The following is an 18,849-nucleotide window of genomic DNA, read 5'->3' on the forward strand; positions in this document are numbered from 1 at the left end:
TGATACACATGATAATCCTTATTATGCTGCTAAACGAGGACAACGCACATGTCAGAATCCGGTTTATAAACTGACATGAGTTAAAATGAGTAGGCCTTGTAGCTCAATCCCTAACACATCCAATTTGATCACCTCCAAAACGACCCAAATGATATTGTTTCAGCTTTTTTGTACACACTCCTCAGAATAGTGCTCAGCCTGTGTACCCAAAAATATGCACCAGTTTTATATGCAGGAATGATTGAAGAAACTAATGTATTGACAGGCTGAGGCAGAGACTGTATCTCCGTGAGCTTCTTTCATCTCTTAGGGCAAAAAGTTAGTATAGCTCCAAAATGACAGTGATTCTCTTTGGGGCTGGGCTGATGCCAGAGCCTGGAAGAAGACTGTTCTCCCTCCCTGGTTTAGACAATGTGTTTTAAATGTAGTATTACACCGTTGAAAATGAACGGTTGAGCAATGAGTGGATCAAACTAATAGTGGTATCCGATAAGTAGAGCTTCTGTCAGCATTGCTAACCTGACAGTGCACTTCCTTGGCTAGAGACGCTGATGTTGAAGTAATAAAAGCGCTTTGGCAATCCCACCTCAGTCTTTCCAACACAATACTACCCATCTGAGTCCTATCTGTCCAGGTTGGGCGACTCTTGCACTTTGGAAAGCAGTGTTGTGGGAAGTTGTCAGAGTTCTCAGTCCTGTGCTTTAGCAGACAGGGGTGGTTTTAGTTTCCAGTGTTTGCCTATCTTGAGCATCCAGAAGACTCCAGCCTGGCACACATTCTTCCCTTATGTCTTCTCTTCACACACCCCGGGAATGAGGACAGGGCATAGTCAGGAATGGCTGCCAGGTCTGATTTTATAATGTGGTGAAGCAGGGCATGAAAACTGCTTTTTATTAAAGCCCATATGAAACATGAGGGAGAGACAGTAATTTACCGAAAGCTTCTAGGAATTCAGATTTTATCATTCTTGTACACTTTTTAGGTAGATTGTTACTGATGTCCTGCTGTAGTGAATACAGGGGCAGGAATGGGCAACTTCACTTTATTGTGAAGGATGGTGATGTTATGCAAATTTTGCAGTGCTTGATCTTAATAACTGGTCCACACAATATTCCTTATTATGAATGTTAGAAATATCCATTTACCTTGTACAGTTACAGTGCAAGGCTTTGTGGTGATAACTCGTCATGTATGATGATACAAATATCACAGGGAGTATTTTGTTTTATTTTAGGTTTGTTTTTCTTATTACTCAGTCAGACTCTCGACGAGTCACTGTGCCAAATGAAGTTGCTCAATAATGCTTAAGATTTAGAGCTGATTGGAAATTCACTTGTTTTCACTCCTCAGCTTAATTGAGCATTTACTGATGGTAATGAAACACAAAATAAAACTGCCCAGTTCAACTGACTGTTTGAAATTGCGCTGAATTCATTTTCTTAAGTTAGATATGGAGAATCTCCAAGAATAGCACAAGTCATAGCAAAAATAGCTTAAACCTCCTCTAGCTATTTATAGACATGATTGTGCTGAAGAAAAAAATGTAGATGGTTTCATGACTGCTGATTACAGATTTCTAAGCCGGTTACATGATAAAGAAGAAAAAAGCAGCACCTATTGAGTTCTATAATGATGTGTCATTAGCCCAGGAGTACTGGGATGGCCCAAGTCACTAGTGACTAATTCTCCAAGTGAAGTCAGAAGGGCAGCCTCTTTCTGACTCAACTGAGTAACTCCCAGCAAACCCTGGTTCTGTAAATGTAGTGCATAATGCCTTAATGTGCTATTCTAGATTCTAGATTTGTTTTTTTTATGACTCATTTTGCATCACTATGCTTTATGGCTTTATGACGTTATTCGTTAATTAAATCTTGATTTGTTTGTATCATAAACCTTCATCAAGGCCATAACAGAGCTTTGAGTTTGCAAAGTTGTGGAGTTGCAGTAATTTAAAGTTATTGGTTTTGTGTTACTCCATTCTGCAGCTTGAAATTAATCAATTAAACTGCTTTGGAGTAGCAATATCACTTTTCTGCACAGATTTTTATGAATAATTAAATAATTAAGGAACGATTTATGCTGTTATATTTAAGTTTAGTTGAAATTCTTTTGATTGTAAAGGAGGTGTTTTGTTAAATGTTCTACAGAATATAGTGCACTGAAACTATTAACTCATGTTGTGAAAGTACAGTGATTTTAAAAGCCAGCTTGTGAGGCACCTTTGAGATGTATTTATTTCTTCATTGCATTTGTGACATTTTCTCTAGTCTCTACTCCTTTCATTCATTTTTTAAATATAAGAGATAAATTGGATTGGACAGCAGTGTGAAAATATCATTTGGAAGATTGCTCCATTTCTGATTGTTTTTAAGAACTGCAACACCACAAAAAAGATTGGTTGCCACGGTGAGCGCTGAATGGAGAGATGGTTTGTTTTGGGACTGTGATCCTGTTTGTTGAGGCAGCGCTGCCTCACTGCTTGTCACAATGGTTTGTTTGATGAGCAGAGATGGAGGTGGGCCGCTGCATAGGCTCACCATGGAAACGGAACATCCCATTGTTAAATGGATTCTACAGCCCACGGGTGAAACTTCCTAATGGCCTGGAGCTTTGAATCCAGGAAAAGAGGAAAGATGAAGTGAGGTGGACCAGGTTTTTTTAGTAGAATCCTTAATTTTCTCTAGTTTGCCCCACCTAATGTCTCCTTGCCCTTTCAGTCTAACTGGATTCACATTCTACAAGCTGTCAGCCCTGTTCGGCTGTTGGTAGTGCTTTATCATGGTCTTTTTCTGTCATGTAGAACGCTGCCATATGAAAAGGGGTCAGAACTGGCCTTTTTAGATTGAAAAAATCAGTGTTCTTTGCAGTGGCAATGTTGTGGTTAGTTTCGAAGCTTTCACTGGAATGCTTAGCTTACATGGGAAGTATGAACCGTAAAACAGACCATAAGTAAAAAAAGACTCTTAACATGCCGTGCAACAAGCAAGCAATGTTCAAGGGATACTATTGGTGGCAGAAAATATTAGTAAATACTGAGTATGTACTCTGGTGCTTTCAAGGGTGAATTCTCCATTACCAGTTAGAGCCTTTGAATGTGCTTGGATATAACCAGTTGCATACTGGAGGAGTGTTTTCGATGATCGTATGAGTACAAGCAGAGCAACAGCAGCGCACACAACTGGTGGAAGGAACAACTCTTCTAGTCCAAGCCTACCTTTGAGTCACACAGGGTGAGTCTCCGCTGACATGAAGTGCTCAGGACGGTCTGACACTGCCAGCTTCTTTGCTGAAGCACACAGGATGCATTTGCTGCTTCAGTAGTCCTGGGACTCATTTAGGATGCTCTGTTGCTGTATATCTGAACACAAGGATGCAGATTTATGAACACTGTCTTTAAATGAGCCTTGCATATGTCACGGGAAGCTCAGCATTCGGAATGGAGGACTCAGTCTCCCATGTGTTTGTAATTAAGACCCTCTGAAAGGCGGTTTATCCGGAAAGTTCAGGAGATGGACATCAGGAAAGAAACACAAGATTTATTATGACAAAAGTGATACAGTGGTAATCCATGGCATAGTGAAAAGGGGGAAAGTTCTGATAACAGAAAAAATCCATTCAGGTCCAAGGGGAAGCCAGGAATCAGTCCAGAACCCCAAACTGGGCAATCAATCAAGACAAGAACGGATTAAAATCCCCGGAAGGGGGGGAACATGAACAGGGAGACACGAGGCATCTGAGAGACATGGGACAAGGCGCTCCAAGCCCCGGGCTCAGAGGTCAGGATGTGTGGGGATAAGGCCTATGCCCTCAGACTTTCTCATAGTCTGGTCGTAGGTGGGCCTGCAGCCGTCCATATTCCAAAGTTAGCCTAGAGCAGTGGTTCTCAAACTGTGGTACACGTACCTGCAGTGGTACGCAGAGTGACGCCAGGTGGTACGCCAAATGACCCTGGAACTGTGTTGTGTGCACTGAAAAATCGGGACGGGTTTTCATATTTTGTATTTTAATACGTGTCGAATATGCGGCCTACGTACTACGATACAGTGCATGCTAATACTTCAGTGGACACAAAAGATACTCTGTAATTCTATACCACTCTATAGGAATGCGTGCTATGGACGCAAGTGACCAATTGTATTTTAAAAAAAGCTACTGTATCTCCAGCAAATAGGGAGGTAGGAGAATGTGCGTGATTTTGGAACAATGCCAATGTTGTAAACACAGGAATGCATAGAAATACGTGCTACGAATGCTGGTAATCTTGTGAGCACAGGAAAGCGTGATAGATAACAGAAAAATATTTAAGAACTGTTCTAAGTTAATTTGAGAAAAATATACTGAGCGTCTCTGTTTCGCTCCCATGCACATGAATAAAAACAAAATAAATACGGAAATAAAAACGGAAACGCTGAAAAATACAAGCTTGCGGATTGCTAAAGCAGGTAAGCCCCACACTATTTTTGAAGAATCTTATTTACCGTTGGCAAAAGAGCTGACACGTGTTATGTGTGGGGAAAAAGCTGCTAAACAGCTCGACCTGCTGCCCCCTCGAAAGACACAGTCACTCATAGAATTATTGAAATGAAGGATTATATCAAAAGTACGCTGATAGAGCGCGTTAAAATGAGCAGATGTTTTTCACTGCAATTAGATGAGTCTGTAGTCCCATGAGGACTTTCTGTTCTGTAAGCCGCTACCAACAGGAACTACAGGAGAGCACATATTTCAGCTTCTGAATGAATTTATCGAAGAGAATGGCATCGACTGGATAAATCGCGTCGGAGTTTGTACAGACTGTGCTAGAGCGATGCCAAGCCGACACAGCGGTGTAGTTGCACGAATTAGAGAGTTTGCTGCAGAAATGAATGGACGCATTGCAACATCCACCCACCGCGAGACTTTTGCCGTCAAGAAAATGCCTGACGATTTAAAATATGTTAGACTCTGTTGTGAATTGTATCAAGTCTCGAAAAATTAATTCACATCTGCTTTGCTCGACTGAACAGGCTCACCCCTCTCACTGAGATGGTGCTTTTTATTATTTTTATTTGTTGTTGTTACTGTGTTTTTCTGTAAAACACTTTGAGAAGCCACCTTTAAAGGCGCTATATCAAATAAAGTTTATTATTATCATATTTATTATATGTATGTGTGAGTGTGTATGCGGGTGCGTTCATGTTGGTCATTGAGAATTTCTGGGGCTCCTATGAGATGATGACTTGTAGGTGGTACTCGGATGCTTTGGTTAGATTAGGGGTGTTACTTGGTCCAAAAAGTTTGAGAACCACTGGCCTAGAGCATTGGAAGAACTAGGCTTATATAATAAAATATTGATTAAACACACCAGGAAACGTTTACATCAGAGTTTAAAGTAGAATTAGTGGCACCTAAGGGTAAGAGCGCCCCCTGGGGGAAGGATGCCAACCATGACAGCATATTGCAAACAAACATGCTGAAGAGACCAATGGTCAGTTAGGTTCTCACATAAACTAATGCAATACAATGAATTGCAAGATGTTTGGGGTGTTCTGGACCTCAAAATGTGCTATCCTGCCCAGAAAATGTCTTCTGAGATTAAACAGATAAAGGGACCTCTATGCTTTTCCATGGTACCAGTCTTGTCCGTAAAGATGACAAACAGCAGAACTCAGAAAAGCCTACTACCTTTACATTTTGTGTCTGTGTGCTCATTTCTTTTTTAAAAGAATTTGCATTTTTGCAAGTTGTTCATGATTATAGTTGCAGCGGTTTGACTTCACGTGCTCAAAGGCTAAGTGCCGCAGATGTTATAACTGTGCACAGTACCATGCAGGAGTGAGCTGCTTTGAGCAAGTTCTCCTCTTGGTTCCTGAGTTCAGCTCCTTGGTGCCACCAGCAGGCCCTGCAATCCCTGGAGACTTTAATACAATATAAGTTTTTTAATCAATTCCTTTGCTTCACAGTCAATTCAATTCAATTCAAGGTGCTTTATTAGCATGACTGATGGGTACGATCAGTGTTGCCAAAGCAAATAAAAATAATAAAATTAACATGGAACAAAACATAGAATAAAACTAAAATAAAATCTACAAAACAGACATTTACAACAGAGACATATCATAAAATATTTACATATACTGTAAACATATTGAGCATTATTGGGAGACAGGCTCACTATTCCTCAGGCTGTGACAGGAGATCACATACAGTACTAGGCTGCCAGTTCAACTGAGTTCCCTCCTCCCTCTCCCATTAGTACTGGGACCCGTTGTGATTCTGGCAGGTGTGGGAACTCTGGGACTAGATTTCTGAATTTAGGGAACAATGTTTCTCTAATCCCAGAGTATCTTTCACAGTGCAGTAGGAAGTGCACCTCTGTCTCTATTTCTCCCCGCTGGCAGTGGGAGCACAGCCTGTCCTCTCTGGGCAGCCAGGTCTGGCTGTGTCGCCCAGTTTCTATGGCCAGGCTGTGGTCACTGAGCCTGTACTTCGTCAGGGTCAGTTTCTTTTTGTTGTTTCTTATCTTGGTCAAATATTCGGCTAGTATGTATTGTCTGTTCAGGGTTCTGTAGCATTCCAGTTTATGTTGTGGTGCTCTAGCAGTGCTGTCCTGATGCTGGTTAGTGTCGGTGTGGTTTGTGTCAGTGAGCCTCAGGACCAGCTGGCTCAGGGGGCTCTGTTTTGGACTCAGCTCTTGGCTCAGCAGGGCTTTGTGGTGGTATGAATTTTGGTCTCTGTTTTTTAGGTGTAGCCAATACTTTAATACTCTTTTCTGTATTTTTATCAATAGTGGGTACCGGCCTAATTCGTCCCTGCAGCTGTTGTTAGGTGTTTTTATCCCCACACGAAAGATGTTTCTACAGATCTCCATGTGCAGAGTTTCTGTGGGGTGTTTGTCCCAAAGAGTGTACTCCTGGTATGTGAGGGGACCCCACACTTCACTGCTGTATAGGGCAGTGGGTTGGATTACACTTTGAAATATTTGGAGCCAGATTCTTGTTAGTGGGTTGATGTTGAAGAGCCTCCTTCTTATTGCGTAGAATGCCCTGAGTGCCTTCTCCCTCAGTGCCTTCACTGCCAGGTCAAAACTCCCAGATGAGCTGATGGTGAGACCGAGATATGTGTAGCTAGATGTGTATTCCAGTGTGTTGCTTTTGAGTGTGAATTTGTACCTGTTTCCCTGAGGTCTGGCTTCCATAACTCTGGTCTTGTCCAGGTTGACTGTCAGCACCCAGGTCTGACAGTACTACTCTAGCAGTGCCAGGTTCTGCTGCAGCCCCTGTTCTGTGGGTGACAGCAGGACCAGGTCATCTGCATAGAGCAGGAACTTGATTTCTGTGTTGTGTAGTGTGAGACCAGGAGCTGCAGACTGTTCCAACATTCCTACTAATTCGTTGATATAGATATTGAACAGTGTTGGGCTCAGGCTGCAGCCCTGTCTCACCCCACGGCCTTGGGTGAAGAATTTGGTCCTTTTGTTTCCAATTTTCACTGCACATTTGCTCTCTGAATACATTGATTTAATTATGTCGTACACTCTGCCCCCTATGCCACTTTGGAGTAGTTTATAAAACAATCTTTCATGCCAAATCGAGTCAAATGCTTTTTTTAAATCGACAAAGCAGGCAAAAAAATTTCCGTTGTGTTTTTGGTGGACGTGTTTGTCTATCAGTGTTTGTAACTGTGTAAATGTGATCAGATGTGCTATGATGTGGTAAGAAGGCAATATGACTCTTGCTGAGGACATTGTGTTCGGTAAGGAAGACCAGTATTCGTGTATTTAGGATACTGCAGAATACCTTCCCCAGGTTACTGTTCACACAGATGCCCCGGTAGTTGTTGGGATCGAGTCCATCTCCACTCTTATAGATGGGCGTGATCAGTCCTTGGTTCCAGGCTTCAGGGAAACATCCAGCTGTCATGATGAGATTGAGGAGTTTGAGAAGGGCTTGTTGCAACGTTGGGCTGCTGTGTCTCAGCATCTCGTTGTTGACTCCATCTTGGTCACAGGCTTTGCGTGGTCTGAGGGCCTGGAGTTTGTCCAGTAGCTCCTGCTCAGTGATTGGGGAGTCTAAGGGGTTTTGGTTGTCTTTGATAGCCAATTCCAAAATTATGAGTTTTTCATAAATGGTGTTTTGTTCTGATTGATTTGTATTTGGAAGATTTTGATAGAGATTTTCAAAGTATGTTAGCCAGATTGTTCCATTTTGGATGGCCAGTTCTTCTGGTTTTGATTTGTTTAAATTGTTCCACTTCTCCCAGAAACAGTTCTGATTTAGTGACTCCTGAATTTCTGCAAGTTGTTTGTTTACGTATGCGTTTCTTTTCTTTTTCAGTGTGTGTTAGTAAAGTTTTACCGTTTTCGTAGTGCATTTCTGATTTTTTGCACTCTGTATTAAACCACTTTTCTTTTGCTTTTGTTTTTGGTAGTTTTTTTATTTAGTTGTTTTTAGTTTAGATTTTGATGCCAGTTTGTGAAATAGGTGATTTAATTTTTGTGTGGCCAAGGTTATGCCTAATTAGTTGGTTTGATATGGAGTGTTTAGGAATGTGTCCATCAGTGTCTGAATTTCTTCATCGCCCAGTTCAGTTTGGTATCTGTCTAGGCTGTCAGTGTCCCATCTGTATGCCTGGTTGAGATCGTACACCAGGCTGGGCTGTGTCAGTGTGTTTCTGTGCTGGTGTGCTCTCTTCATGTAGAGTGTGATCTGGCTGTGGTCAGAGAGAGCAGTTTGTGGCCTGACAGTGAAGGCACTGATACAGGAGGGGTAAAACAATCACTGAAAACAATCATCTTTAGAAAGTGCAGAAATTTCTAAAATCACTTGGGCTCCTCTGAGCTCTTGGTTAAACCTGATGTCTAGCAGGTCAGCATGATCACCTGTTAAACTTCAGGCCGTGCAGGACTCTGCAAAGGTGTAAGGCTGATTAAAATAATTAAAATTAGAAATAGCTTTAAAACACGATTTCCTTTGGATATTGATCAGTGGTTTTCAGAATGGTTTCCTGAGATTATGAGGCTTGGTGACCAACAGTGTTGTGTCTCCTGCTAACTATTTGGCTACCTGTCTACAAGATCTGCCCTTAATTTTTTCCAAATAATTTTTTTAAAATTTCCAAACCCCAATGAAACATTGCTTCATGGAGATATTCGGATTGACTGAAAGTGTTCACTTAATTGGCCCCAATTAACCTACTGTCCAGGTGTTTCTCCATCAGGGAGTTGAAGTTGCGTGTAAGATCTACAGGGCTGTGGCTATCAGGAGAGAGTACCACTGGTTAAGGAGGCTTGGCTGTGAACCGTCTTTCCTTCTGCTGTCTCCATGGGCAGAGGCCTGCAAAGACTGAATCCACCTACCACCTTGTGAAGGCCACATGATCCTGAGTAGAATTTTTAGGCTTATAAGTTAGAACGTCTCTAAACTATGAAGTACCCTGTATTGTGATGAATGAGCTTTCTTTTTCTCTTACTCTATTGTTTTAGAACAGTCTTCTAATGCAGTTCAGAGCTACACTTATTAAATAAGGGCAGGCTGCCACAGAGTTGAAGGGAGTCTTGCAGATGAGATGTGAAAAGACTCATTTACCTAGATTTGGATGAAAGTAGGGTAGCAAAAAAAGAGACGAAAATGCAGAAAACAAACAAACCTACAAACTGGTAGACAGAATGTGCTCAAAGGTGTAAATATTGTTAGTAATATTATCACTCTGAAAAGATCTCAACCCACTGTCATTTCCATTAACCAAAGAACATTGATAATGCTCCACCCTACAGACACCACCACCTTTGGGAGTATTAATCTGCTCCTACTACACTGTGATGCTATGAATAGCCCAGCTCTCGAGAATGCCGAAGGCTGAGTTTTCTTGTGCCATTTCACACATCTCTCGACCGGTATGTCTGAGAGAATGCTCTGCGTTAAAGTCCTTTGGACTTGATTTAGCACTGTCATGCAATTGTTTATACTCCAGGCCATGGGGTAACAAATTAGTCATGGCCTTAAGTTGTAATGTTTTATTTGTAATAGAAGAGCCCTGAGTGATGTAAACATTGCAATACACTACAGTCGCTGCCAACACACAAGTGGAGTCTCGAAGGGATTCTTGGTTCATTAAACTATTGAGTGCAAAGGGGGCTGGAAGTTACATCTGTAACCTGTCTTCCATTCCAAAGTTACCACTTACGTTGCTGTGTTCAGGCATTTCATCACCATTCACTGTACCAGAGCATTTCAACCTTTTCCCCATTTTAATGAGCAGTCATCCTTCAAGTTCAGGCTCAATTCAGAGTGGGTTTGTGGGCAGCATCACCACCTTGCGGCCTGATCTCAGTTACTCAAGGTTTGCCTGGTCAGTGTTGGGGTGGGAGACCTTCAAGAAAAACCAAGATGCTCCTCTAAGTGGTGTTAGTGGACTGATATGTGGTGTGCCTACCTTTAAACTAAAATTTACAGAAGGATGTCTATGTGTTGTGATCAGGGACACTGCGCTGAAAGAGGTGCCGCAGATGAGACACTAACCTGAGGTTCTAACGTCTTATTCAACATCTCACCATTCGAAAGAGTGGGGTAACTAAACCCCACACTGGGCTTGAAGATTCTGGCCTTCCTTAACTTAAAAAATGAAGCTGAATTTCAGCTTTGCAACTTTTTGCACCGGATGTTGCCATTGTGGGAGGGCTCAGCTGGCTGACTGGCACTTATATTGCCACTCCTGCAGAGTGGCACAGTGTTGCCTGGAAGGTGTGTACAGTATGTCTGTGTGTCGCTCTGTGTTCTCTAGCTGCTAGGTTTCCATTTTGGATTACAGTGAGAAAAAACAGATTTGCCTGTGAAGTATGTCTCAAAAGAATTGTGTGTATGTGCACATATGACAAGTGTACAGTTAAGCAGTGCAGCAGCAACCTGTGTTGAATATAAAGTAGTGTCTGTCTGTGCTAATGTCTAATGTAATACATACTGTAGCTATGCTTTTTTACTAGGCTCTCAATATACAGTATATCTACTGTATGTTCGATGCATATTTTCTATTAAGGATAGTGAATCCATGGGGGCTAATGCACAAGTCGTTTTCATGTTCATTATCCGACCAGCTCTGCTGGCAGACCGTCGCATACACCTTTTTTTTCCTCTTTTTGTGCCTTAATCACCTGTTTAATATTCCTCTAATCATCTCTGCATGTTTGACCAAATTATAGTGATTTTTTCTCTTTCATGCAAATTACACACTGACACTAACGATAGCCAAAGCAGATATACTAATTATACCTCCTGAGTCAGCTATACAAGCCAGATTAATACCGAATGATTTCACTATTGTGATGTACACTTCTTGTTTGCACTAATGACCATAACCTCACAGATTCTGGGATAAGTAAAGACTTTTTAAAAACATGACACTTCTGTTTTTACTGTATAATCCCAGAACGTGCCTTCAGAGTGTATGTTTTTTTTTAAATAAACAATTGATTTAAGTGTTTTTGGCGTCAATATGACTGATTTAATTGATCGATTGTTCAATTGATTGATCAGTTATGACCGACCATTATAAGCTCCAGGGACTTTGACCCTTGCTTAAGCACTAAATCACCTCATTGAGTGAGAAAATTAATTGGGTCCAGGTAACAAAGTGATGTTACATCTGGTGAATAATAAGGGTTGAGATGGAGATGTTTTTCTGGTGAAAACTGAGAAAGAGACTTCTCTAAGATTTAAGGGAACCAATCATAAGAAGAATGTCTTTGTGCCAACTGGTTGCTGAAGGCTGGGCAACATCAGTGCAGTGTTTCTCATTTTCAGAGGTGCTCACAGCCTGCAATTTCTAACCTGGCAAGATGTTACAGCCAGACACATGCTGTCAATGAGAGGCCACAATCTCATCAGCACCTCAACAAGATGTCAGTCTCATCAACACTTCAACAAGATTGACACAACATTAAGTTTTGCCTTTGTGATCATTTTCACACTTCCTGTTCATTTGCATGAGAAATGCCCAATTGTAGTGGTGAATGCCGAAAGCCTGGCTAAACAGTGCTTCATCAATCAAGGGCCTCACTCACTGCTCTCCCTGTGGCCTGGTGTGATAACATTGCTGCAGGACCATGCATATCCTAATACTGCTCCTGTAACAACAACTTCCTAATATGATGAGAATTCAATAGTTATGTCATGGATTCCTCAGTCACTAGACTGGAGCCCCATTGAACATTTGTAGGAGGAACTGCAATGACTTATGATAAATAGGGCTCAGAGACCAGTGAACAGGCTGCTCAGAAAGACTGGGAGAGAATCCCACAAGACCCACATCTTGCTGGACCTATTCAAGACTGCATCTGCGAAGCATCTTGTATTGCTGCCAACAGTGACAACCTGCGTTATTAATCTATGTCTTTCACAGTAGACCCCTGTCAATTTATATTGTTGATGACAAGTGTTAATCAGCTTATTTTACCTAATTCATGTCTGTTTAATGAAATGCAAATGTGCCTGCTACAAAAAATGATTTGCTGTTTTCTTGATTACTTCATGAATGTGTTATAGTTATAAGTAATATGTATCTTTTGATGCTTACTACAGTATATACTGTGTATGATTTATGAGGACCTGTAAGATAAGATCAGATCAGATTGCTTTATTAGCCAGATACAATTTCTTGCATCAGGAATTTGTCTTTTCACATACCCCAGCTTGCTCTCCATGAGACACACAGATGGGGAGAGAGAAGCATGGGGTCAGAGCACAGGTTCAGCAATTTATAAAGCACCCCTGGAGCAGCTGGGGTTAAGGGCCTTGCTCAGGGGTCCACCGGAGCAGGATTTTTCTGCCAGCCATGGGATTTGAACTGGCAACCTTCCAGCTATGGGTGCAGATCCTTAGCCACAGTGCCACCACTCTGCCCCTGTACAGTACAATAGTTGAAAAATCTTATTTTGAACACTGAAGCACAGTGAAAACATTATGATTAAAATCATCAGGTTAAGTCAATGTACAGGGGAACTGTGTATAGGGTATAGTGTAAAATACCAGGAAAATTATGCTAAGAACTTTTTGATGTGTTTTTGATGGTGAATAAATCTCGGAGGGAGTATTGAACGGAAGGCTTGCGGGTTTTCTGAAAGCTGCTCTGTGGACTTTGTTGGCTCGTGGTATGAGTGGAGGAAAGATAAGGGGAAGGCAGGGGGAAGCAGGTGGTGCGGGCTGTGGTGAGAGCTGACAGCCTGAGGGCTGGTTGTGCATACGGCTGGGAGAGAGGTGGGATCTGAGCTGAGGAGCAGGCGACTGGGAGGCAGGGTGGCTACGTGGTCGACACCACAGAACGGACTGCCAAAGCGATGCCCGTCGATTCAAATCTTCAGTAATCTAGTTTGTCGCTGTGGTTAAACTGTCTAAATCAGGGATTTAGAGATGTGTCCATCACTTGCTAAAAACCCCCAGGCTGATGGCATTGACTTTCTGTTTTCTGCTGTCAGCACAAACTGACGTCCCTCGTCTCCCAGTGCAGCACTCCCTCTGCTTTCTTTGCACATCCTGCCTGAGTACAGCCCTGCTCTCTTTCTCGTCAAAGATGCACCAAAGATGGGTTTTTCTCTCGTTTTTGTGCTCCTGCATTCAGTTCGTCTGGCCAGACCTGTGTGTTGACAAAGCTGGCTTCTGACACGCAGGCCTGTAATGCTGTCACTGACTTTTTGTCTTAAAAATAAAGTGTAAAAAATAGCAAAACAAGCTGTCTTGTTTTCAGTCGGGTTTACTACACAAAATCCACCTTCTGTCACATAGTTAATGGCAAGGGATGGATCTTCAATCTTCAATCAGCTGAGTCCAGGGTACAGACGGCCTCAACACATACTGACTCCCTCAGCAGCCACACTAGCACCATCCTAGCTGCACACAAAATACACACAAAATACACACCTGTCATCAAGCTTTAAGCAAAACCTATTGCCCTGCATTACAAAAGTAATGAGGTCCACAATCAGTTAGCTGTCTAACAGTAAGGCCTGGAGCGGGACATTACTAACCAAGATTAAGTCATGATTAACTCTGGAATGCCTTACCAGACAATCACTGTTATTGTGGTCCTTCAGCTTTGGGTAGTTTTCGGTGGCTAGCTGTTCCAGTTAAAGTGCTGCTCTGTGATAGGGGTGGCAGCTACAGCTGAGTGCCAGGCCTTTGTTCATTAATATTTAAAAACTCTCTGTTCCCCAGGATCTGTCTTGAGCCCCAGTGCTATAACAGATGGGGACACTTGGCGATGATATAGACCTAAAAACCACTTTTTCCCATGTGACCTCCCAGCTTCACCCAATTATTTGTCACGGTTTGTAAGGCAACCAATATTTTGGACTGAAGAGTAGTAAAGAAGACTCTCTTTGGACTGTTTCAGGTTTAACATGTTTCAGGTCAATATGTATATTGCCTTACAAAAGTATTTACCCCTTTCCAAAAAGTCACAAAAGTTGCAAACAAGAGGAGGCCATTCAAGACATTAATCCTGTTTGACAGTTAGTAGTTAATTGATCCAAGGTTCTTATCCTGAAGTTTCTTGAAAGATACCAAGGTATTGTTTTCAACAACATGGCAGGGTAGCTCATCCCATATTCTCACAACCTTCTGGATACAAAAGTGCCTCATGTTCTTGGTTTTGAAGAAAAAGCTTGAAGACGCAGCCTGTGCTGTAATCTTTCTTTATTCAATCAGTTCGGTGTTCAATAGCGCCATGTGTTTCCCCTTGTCAGAGACTGACCGGGCACAGTACCCAGGAATGGTCAATACTCATTTTAAAGGGACTGGCCTCTGCTTTTAGAGCAGAGCAGTCAGACAGGGGATGATTTCTGAGCCAGGACTGTCCTTCAGGCTGTTCTAATGAGAAAATGACGTGGAGTCCACAGTGACATTTTGCAGTGCAGTACTGATACACAATATGTCAGTGAATAAATAAGATCAACTTTTTAAAATTAAATGTACATTATTTATTATAGTCATGACAGTGTTTTATATGAGTATCATTGCGTGATGCTTTTGGAGAATTTTAAGTAAAAGCGAGCTACTGTTATGGTGACAGGCTGGCGTTGTTGTATGCAGAGGTATGGATCACACTTAATCACGTCTGTGCTTAATTCTGTAGGAGTTACTGTGATTGGCAACTCAATTTCAGAGTGTAAAGGGGTAGAGGTACCAGCTCTCTTCTCATCCCTCCCCACTAGAAGCAAAGAGCTGCTGCTGAGCACTGAGATTTAGTGTGTGAGAGCCATACAGAGCACCTGCCTGTCCTGGCTAAGGAGAGAAGCATTTTTTCTGCTAATAATACTCATATTTGCCATATCACCATTCCTCTGTCCTCTTCCACACACACACCTATTTCAGCACCTGCCTATGACGGACAGCTCTCATCCTAGATTTTTAGAACATGGCTTCTGTACTCTTTTTTCTATTTTGGCAGGGTGGAGTGGTTGTAGAGGTCATTTTATTTTTTTGGCTACTTTTTCCAACTTTGTTCCAAATTAAAATATACAAAAACAGTGAAGAATAAAGACACGGTTGCAATAGTTACCAGTGCTAGAATTCCACATTGAATTCTTCATCTGGTGGACATTGATAACCTCGCTGTTCTGTATCCCTGAGCTGAGGGGTTTTTGAGATGAACCTGGCTTCTCACTGGCTAGGAAGTCTCTAGGAAAGAGCATTTTGGGTTTTAATTGAATGTAAACCAAGTGAAAAAGACACCTTTCCATGGCAGGCAGTACAGATAAGTACTTACATTATCTTTCAGTTACTGCTCCAGCCTTAAAGCCTCAGCAGTTTGTGTCCATGCTAGATGGAGGATATATGCCTGAGCCCGAGGGGGTGATTTTCTCCTGCATTGGTCCCCAGCTCCAGACCTCAAGAGTCAAAGTTCCATAGGCAGTACTAGTTACCCTTGTTCAAAGTGTTGCAAGTTTCATAGGTTACAACCAGAATAAATAATAGTCATGTAATAGTCATTTTGAACACACAGCAGGTTGTCCTTGGAACATCTTAACAGTTCTTGCTTTATTTAATGTTCTGTAACCAAACAATTCAGTTGACACCATTCAGCAGAAGACCACATGGCGCCTGCTGGCTTCATGCCCTACATTACATGGTGCCATCGTTCCCGGACTTTCTACAAGTACCGAATTAACAATCGCGCCATCATGCAATTAAAAAACACTTTTTTAGAGACAGCCTTTGTGATTGCTCTGGAAGTGAAGGCATGGGCATTTCAAAGATAAAGAAACTGCATTCCGCAAGCCATCTCTGTTTAGTCAAGGAGAGGATTACAGCCTTAGACCATAACCCAGGGGTACTGTTAGGTAGAATGGTATTAGCCCAACACTTAATCCCTGTAATTTGTTGACCCTAAACCATCTTCCCATTAATAGACATTAGAATTCTGCAGCAAGGCCTGATAATAGTTCCCCTGGACCATGTTACTATGGCCAGACTGAAGAATGTGGGGCTTACATGGTACACTATGTTAATAACAGGTGTGACCAGTGGTGGTGGGGCAAAGTTTTGGACTGTTCAAACGTTTAACCCTAGCAGAGACAGCTGTTCAGTATTTGCATGCATCCCAAACTGGCACCTGAACTGGAGGTACAGTTTAGCACCTTGTTCTCTTTACTGTATCCATGCTGGATGGAGGTACCCCTGCTGGCCAGATAGGGCACATGTACAGAATGGTCAAGGTATTTTCCACCGGAGCTGTAGGTAGTAAATATTCAGATGGATATCTGTAAAAATAAGTATTTAATAAGTATACTGGTTTACAAATAAAGGTGCATAAATATTTTTTTGTATTACGTACAAATGAACAAGGAGTCTGTTACATGACAATGAAAAGCTAATTTTAACTTGATAAAAACAAATTGATTTTTATACACACTAAAAAGAAGTCTTCATGTGTATGAGAGCTGTGGTGCAAGTTTGAAGAGGATAGAATGTATTTTTCCCACCAATGCTTAGGGTGAATGGTTATATTGCCTCCTAGACCACATATATGTGCCACATATGACAAGTCATCAGGGTATATGTTCCATATGACAAGCTCTTTAGGATATATGTTCTATATATGATAAGCTCAAAGAATGTATGTGTCATGTGTCACAAGCTCTCTTAGTATGTACACTGCTTTGTAAAATACTTAGGCATGTTTAGTCATTATGTAAAACACGGTTCTGTGGTGATCCTCTACTGAAATGTTAGCTGTTAAGTTAATCTAGGATCATATATTGCAGTACATCAAGTAGCCTTTTTGTTTAATGGGTTTGTAGAGAGCAAATGATGTTAATGAAAAGAAACACCATACAACGAGTCAATTATATTTGATTGGTAAATGTAATGGATTAGCTACCCCATCATATTGACTGCTCATGTACAGCTGACCTGAGGTATTTGTGTTCAAGTTTTTGAAGATTTTCAACTGAAAATTTGCTACAATGACAAGCTTGACTTACTCTTACCAAGCTAAATTGGTTATAAACGTTGCCAAGATTTCCAGAAATTGTATTTGCTGTTTTCTAAGGGAGAAAATCTCTGCTATACATTCCTAAAAGTATCTTTTTAAATAGGATTTTACCTGTTTGGTTACAGCCTGCCTTGCTTGTGTACTCTTGTACTTTGTTTTTAATTTTGCGTAACACTCTCAAGCTGGCTGGTCATAACAAACTCAATATAAATATAAATATGGAGTGCTTCATGCCGAGAAATATTACAGTGTAGTGGACACTATCTCATCATTGCATTTATGGATCTCACTGCATTGTATACTGTCATCTGCTCAGATATTCTTCTTTCTGTTATGTGTCTTAGTTTTTCATTAGAATGAAAACACTGAAAATTCAGCCTCTTTAAGATGATTTTCAAGTTTCGGCAGTCGATTGAAACTGCCATTGAAACACATGAAAATGATTGCCTGCTAAAGGGAGCAGTTGTGCAGTGATTCTAGGTTGGTGTCTGAGGTACAGGGCTGGGCGGTGTTTGTGTCTTCTTCGATCTGTGAGCACTGTTGCATCAGATACTGTACATGTCATTAGCCCTGCATCAGTCTTGCTAGTTTTACTGTGTAATGGCTCTGTACTTAATCTGTGGAAGAACAACATAAAGTTAAATAGAAAAAGCAGAAACAGTACCCTAACAGTGAAGAAAAAACAAAGGCAGCCCTGTTTCTGCCAAGCTGTTCAGCAGGGTCTGGAGCAATGTGCCACCTCTCGTGTAGACAGACTGTTCGCACACAGACACTCAGAGCCAGGCACTCACACTCTGACACTCTCTCAGCAGGCTACGTGATGTGCTTGTGAAATAGAACTGAGAATGGAAAAATCCCCTCTTATACACACAAACTAATAATTGTGCTAAGTGTCCTCCCAATCGGTGCAATGCCTGCTAAATTATTGCCTTTTCTTCCTGCACAGCAGGGATTAGAGTTGAACAGATAAGAACACATGGCCATGTTTGCACATCCAAGGATGCAGAAGAGAGGATTGAGCTGTGAAGGTGAAAGAGGTTCTGTGTCCATTCTTGGGTGCAAGCACATGCGCGTGCACTCTCTAAGGCATACTATGAAGTAGCCTTTTAGCATGGTCAATTCTTGTATAATGTACAGTGTACGTACTGTTTATATGTTAATGTGTAAAATGTGTTTTCTCTGTTATGTTGAAGTATTTCCATTTTTCAAACTGAATATTCTATGTCACAAGGCACTCTATAGATAAATCATCTCCTTCTCAGCAACACTGACTTGTTCCCCAAGAAAGCTGTTTTGACTTTTTCACCTCAATACTGTAACCCAACCCATCAATTTCTACAGCTGCCTATATTTTCACCTTGACAATCTTAAGCTTTATCAGGTCTC

At 41.5% G+C, this 18,849-nt stretch overlaps 1 protein-coding gene across 5 annotated transcripts in view; it reads left to right on the forward strand.

Moving 5' to 3' along the window:
* The window catches only part of arhgap39 (Rho GTPase activating protein 39), a 140,568-nt gene that overhangs the window by 55,026 nt on the left and 66,693 nt on the right, over positions 1-18,849 (forward strand). The window contains exon 1 of one of the 5 annotated variants that reach the window (XM_015354219.2): positions 2,591-3,230. The exons of 3 other annotated variants lie outside the window; for them this stretch is intronic. In XM_015354219.2, the coding sequence (XP_015209705.1) occupies positions 3,145-3,230 (86 nt within the window). In that variant the 5' untranslated portion in view covers positions 2,591-3,144. Of the gene's footprint in view, positions 1-2,590; positions 3,231-18,849 lie in introns of those variants that run through there. One more of the 5 variants, XM_015354222.2, reaches the window with a different exon arrangement.

The sequence above is a fragment of the Lepisosteus oculatus genome, chromosome 6 (assembly GCF_040954835.1).
Source record: "Lepisosteus oculatus isolate fLepOcu1 chromosome 6, fLepOcu1.hap2, whole genome shotgun sequence".
In the NCBI taxonomy this organism is placed as follows: Eukaryota; Metazoa; Chordata; class Actinopteri; order Semionotiformes; family Lepisosteidae; genus Lepisosteus; species Lepisosteus oculatus.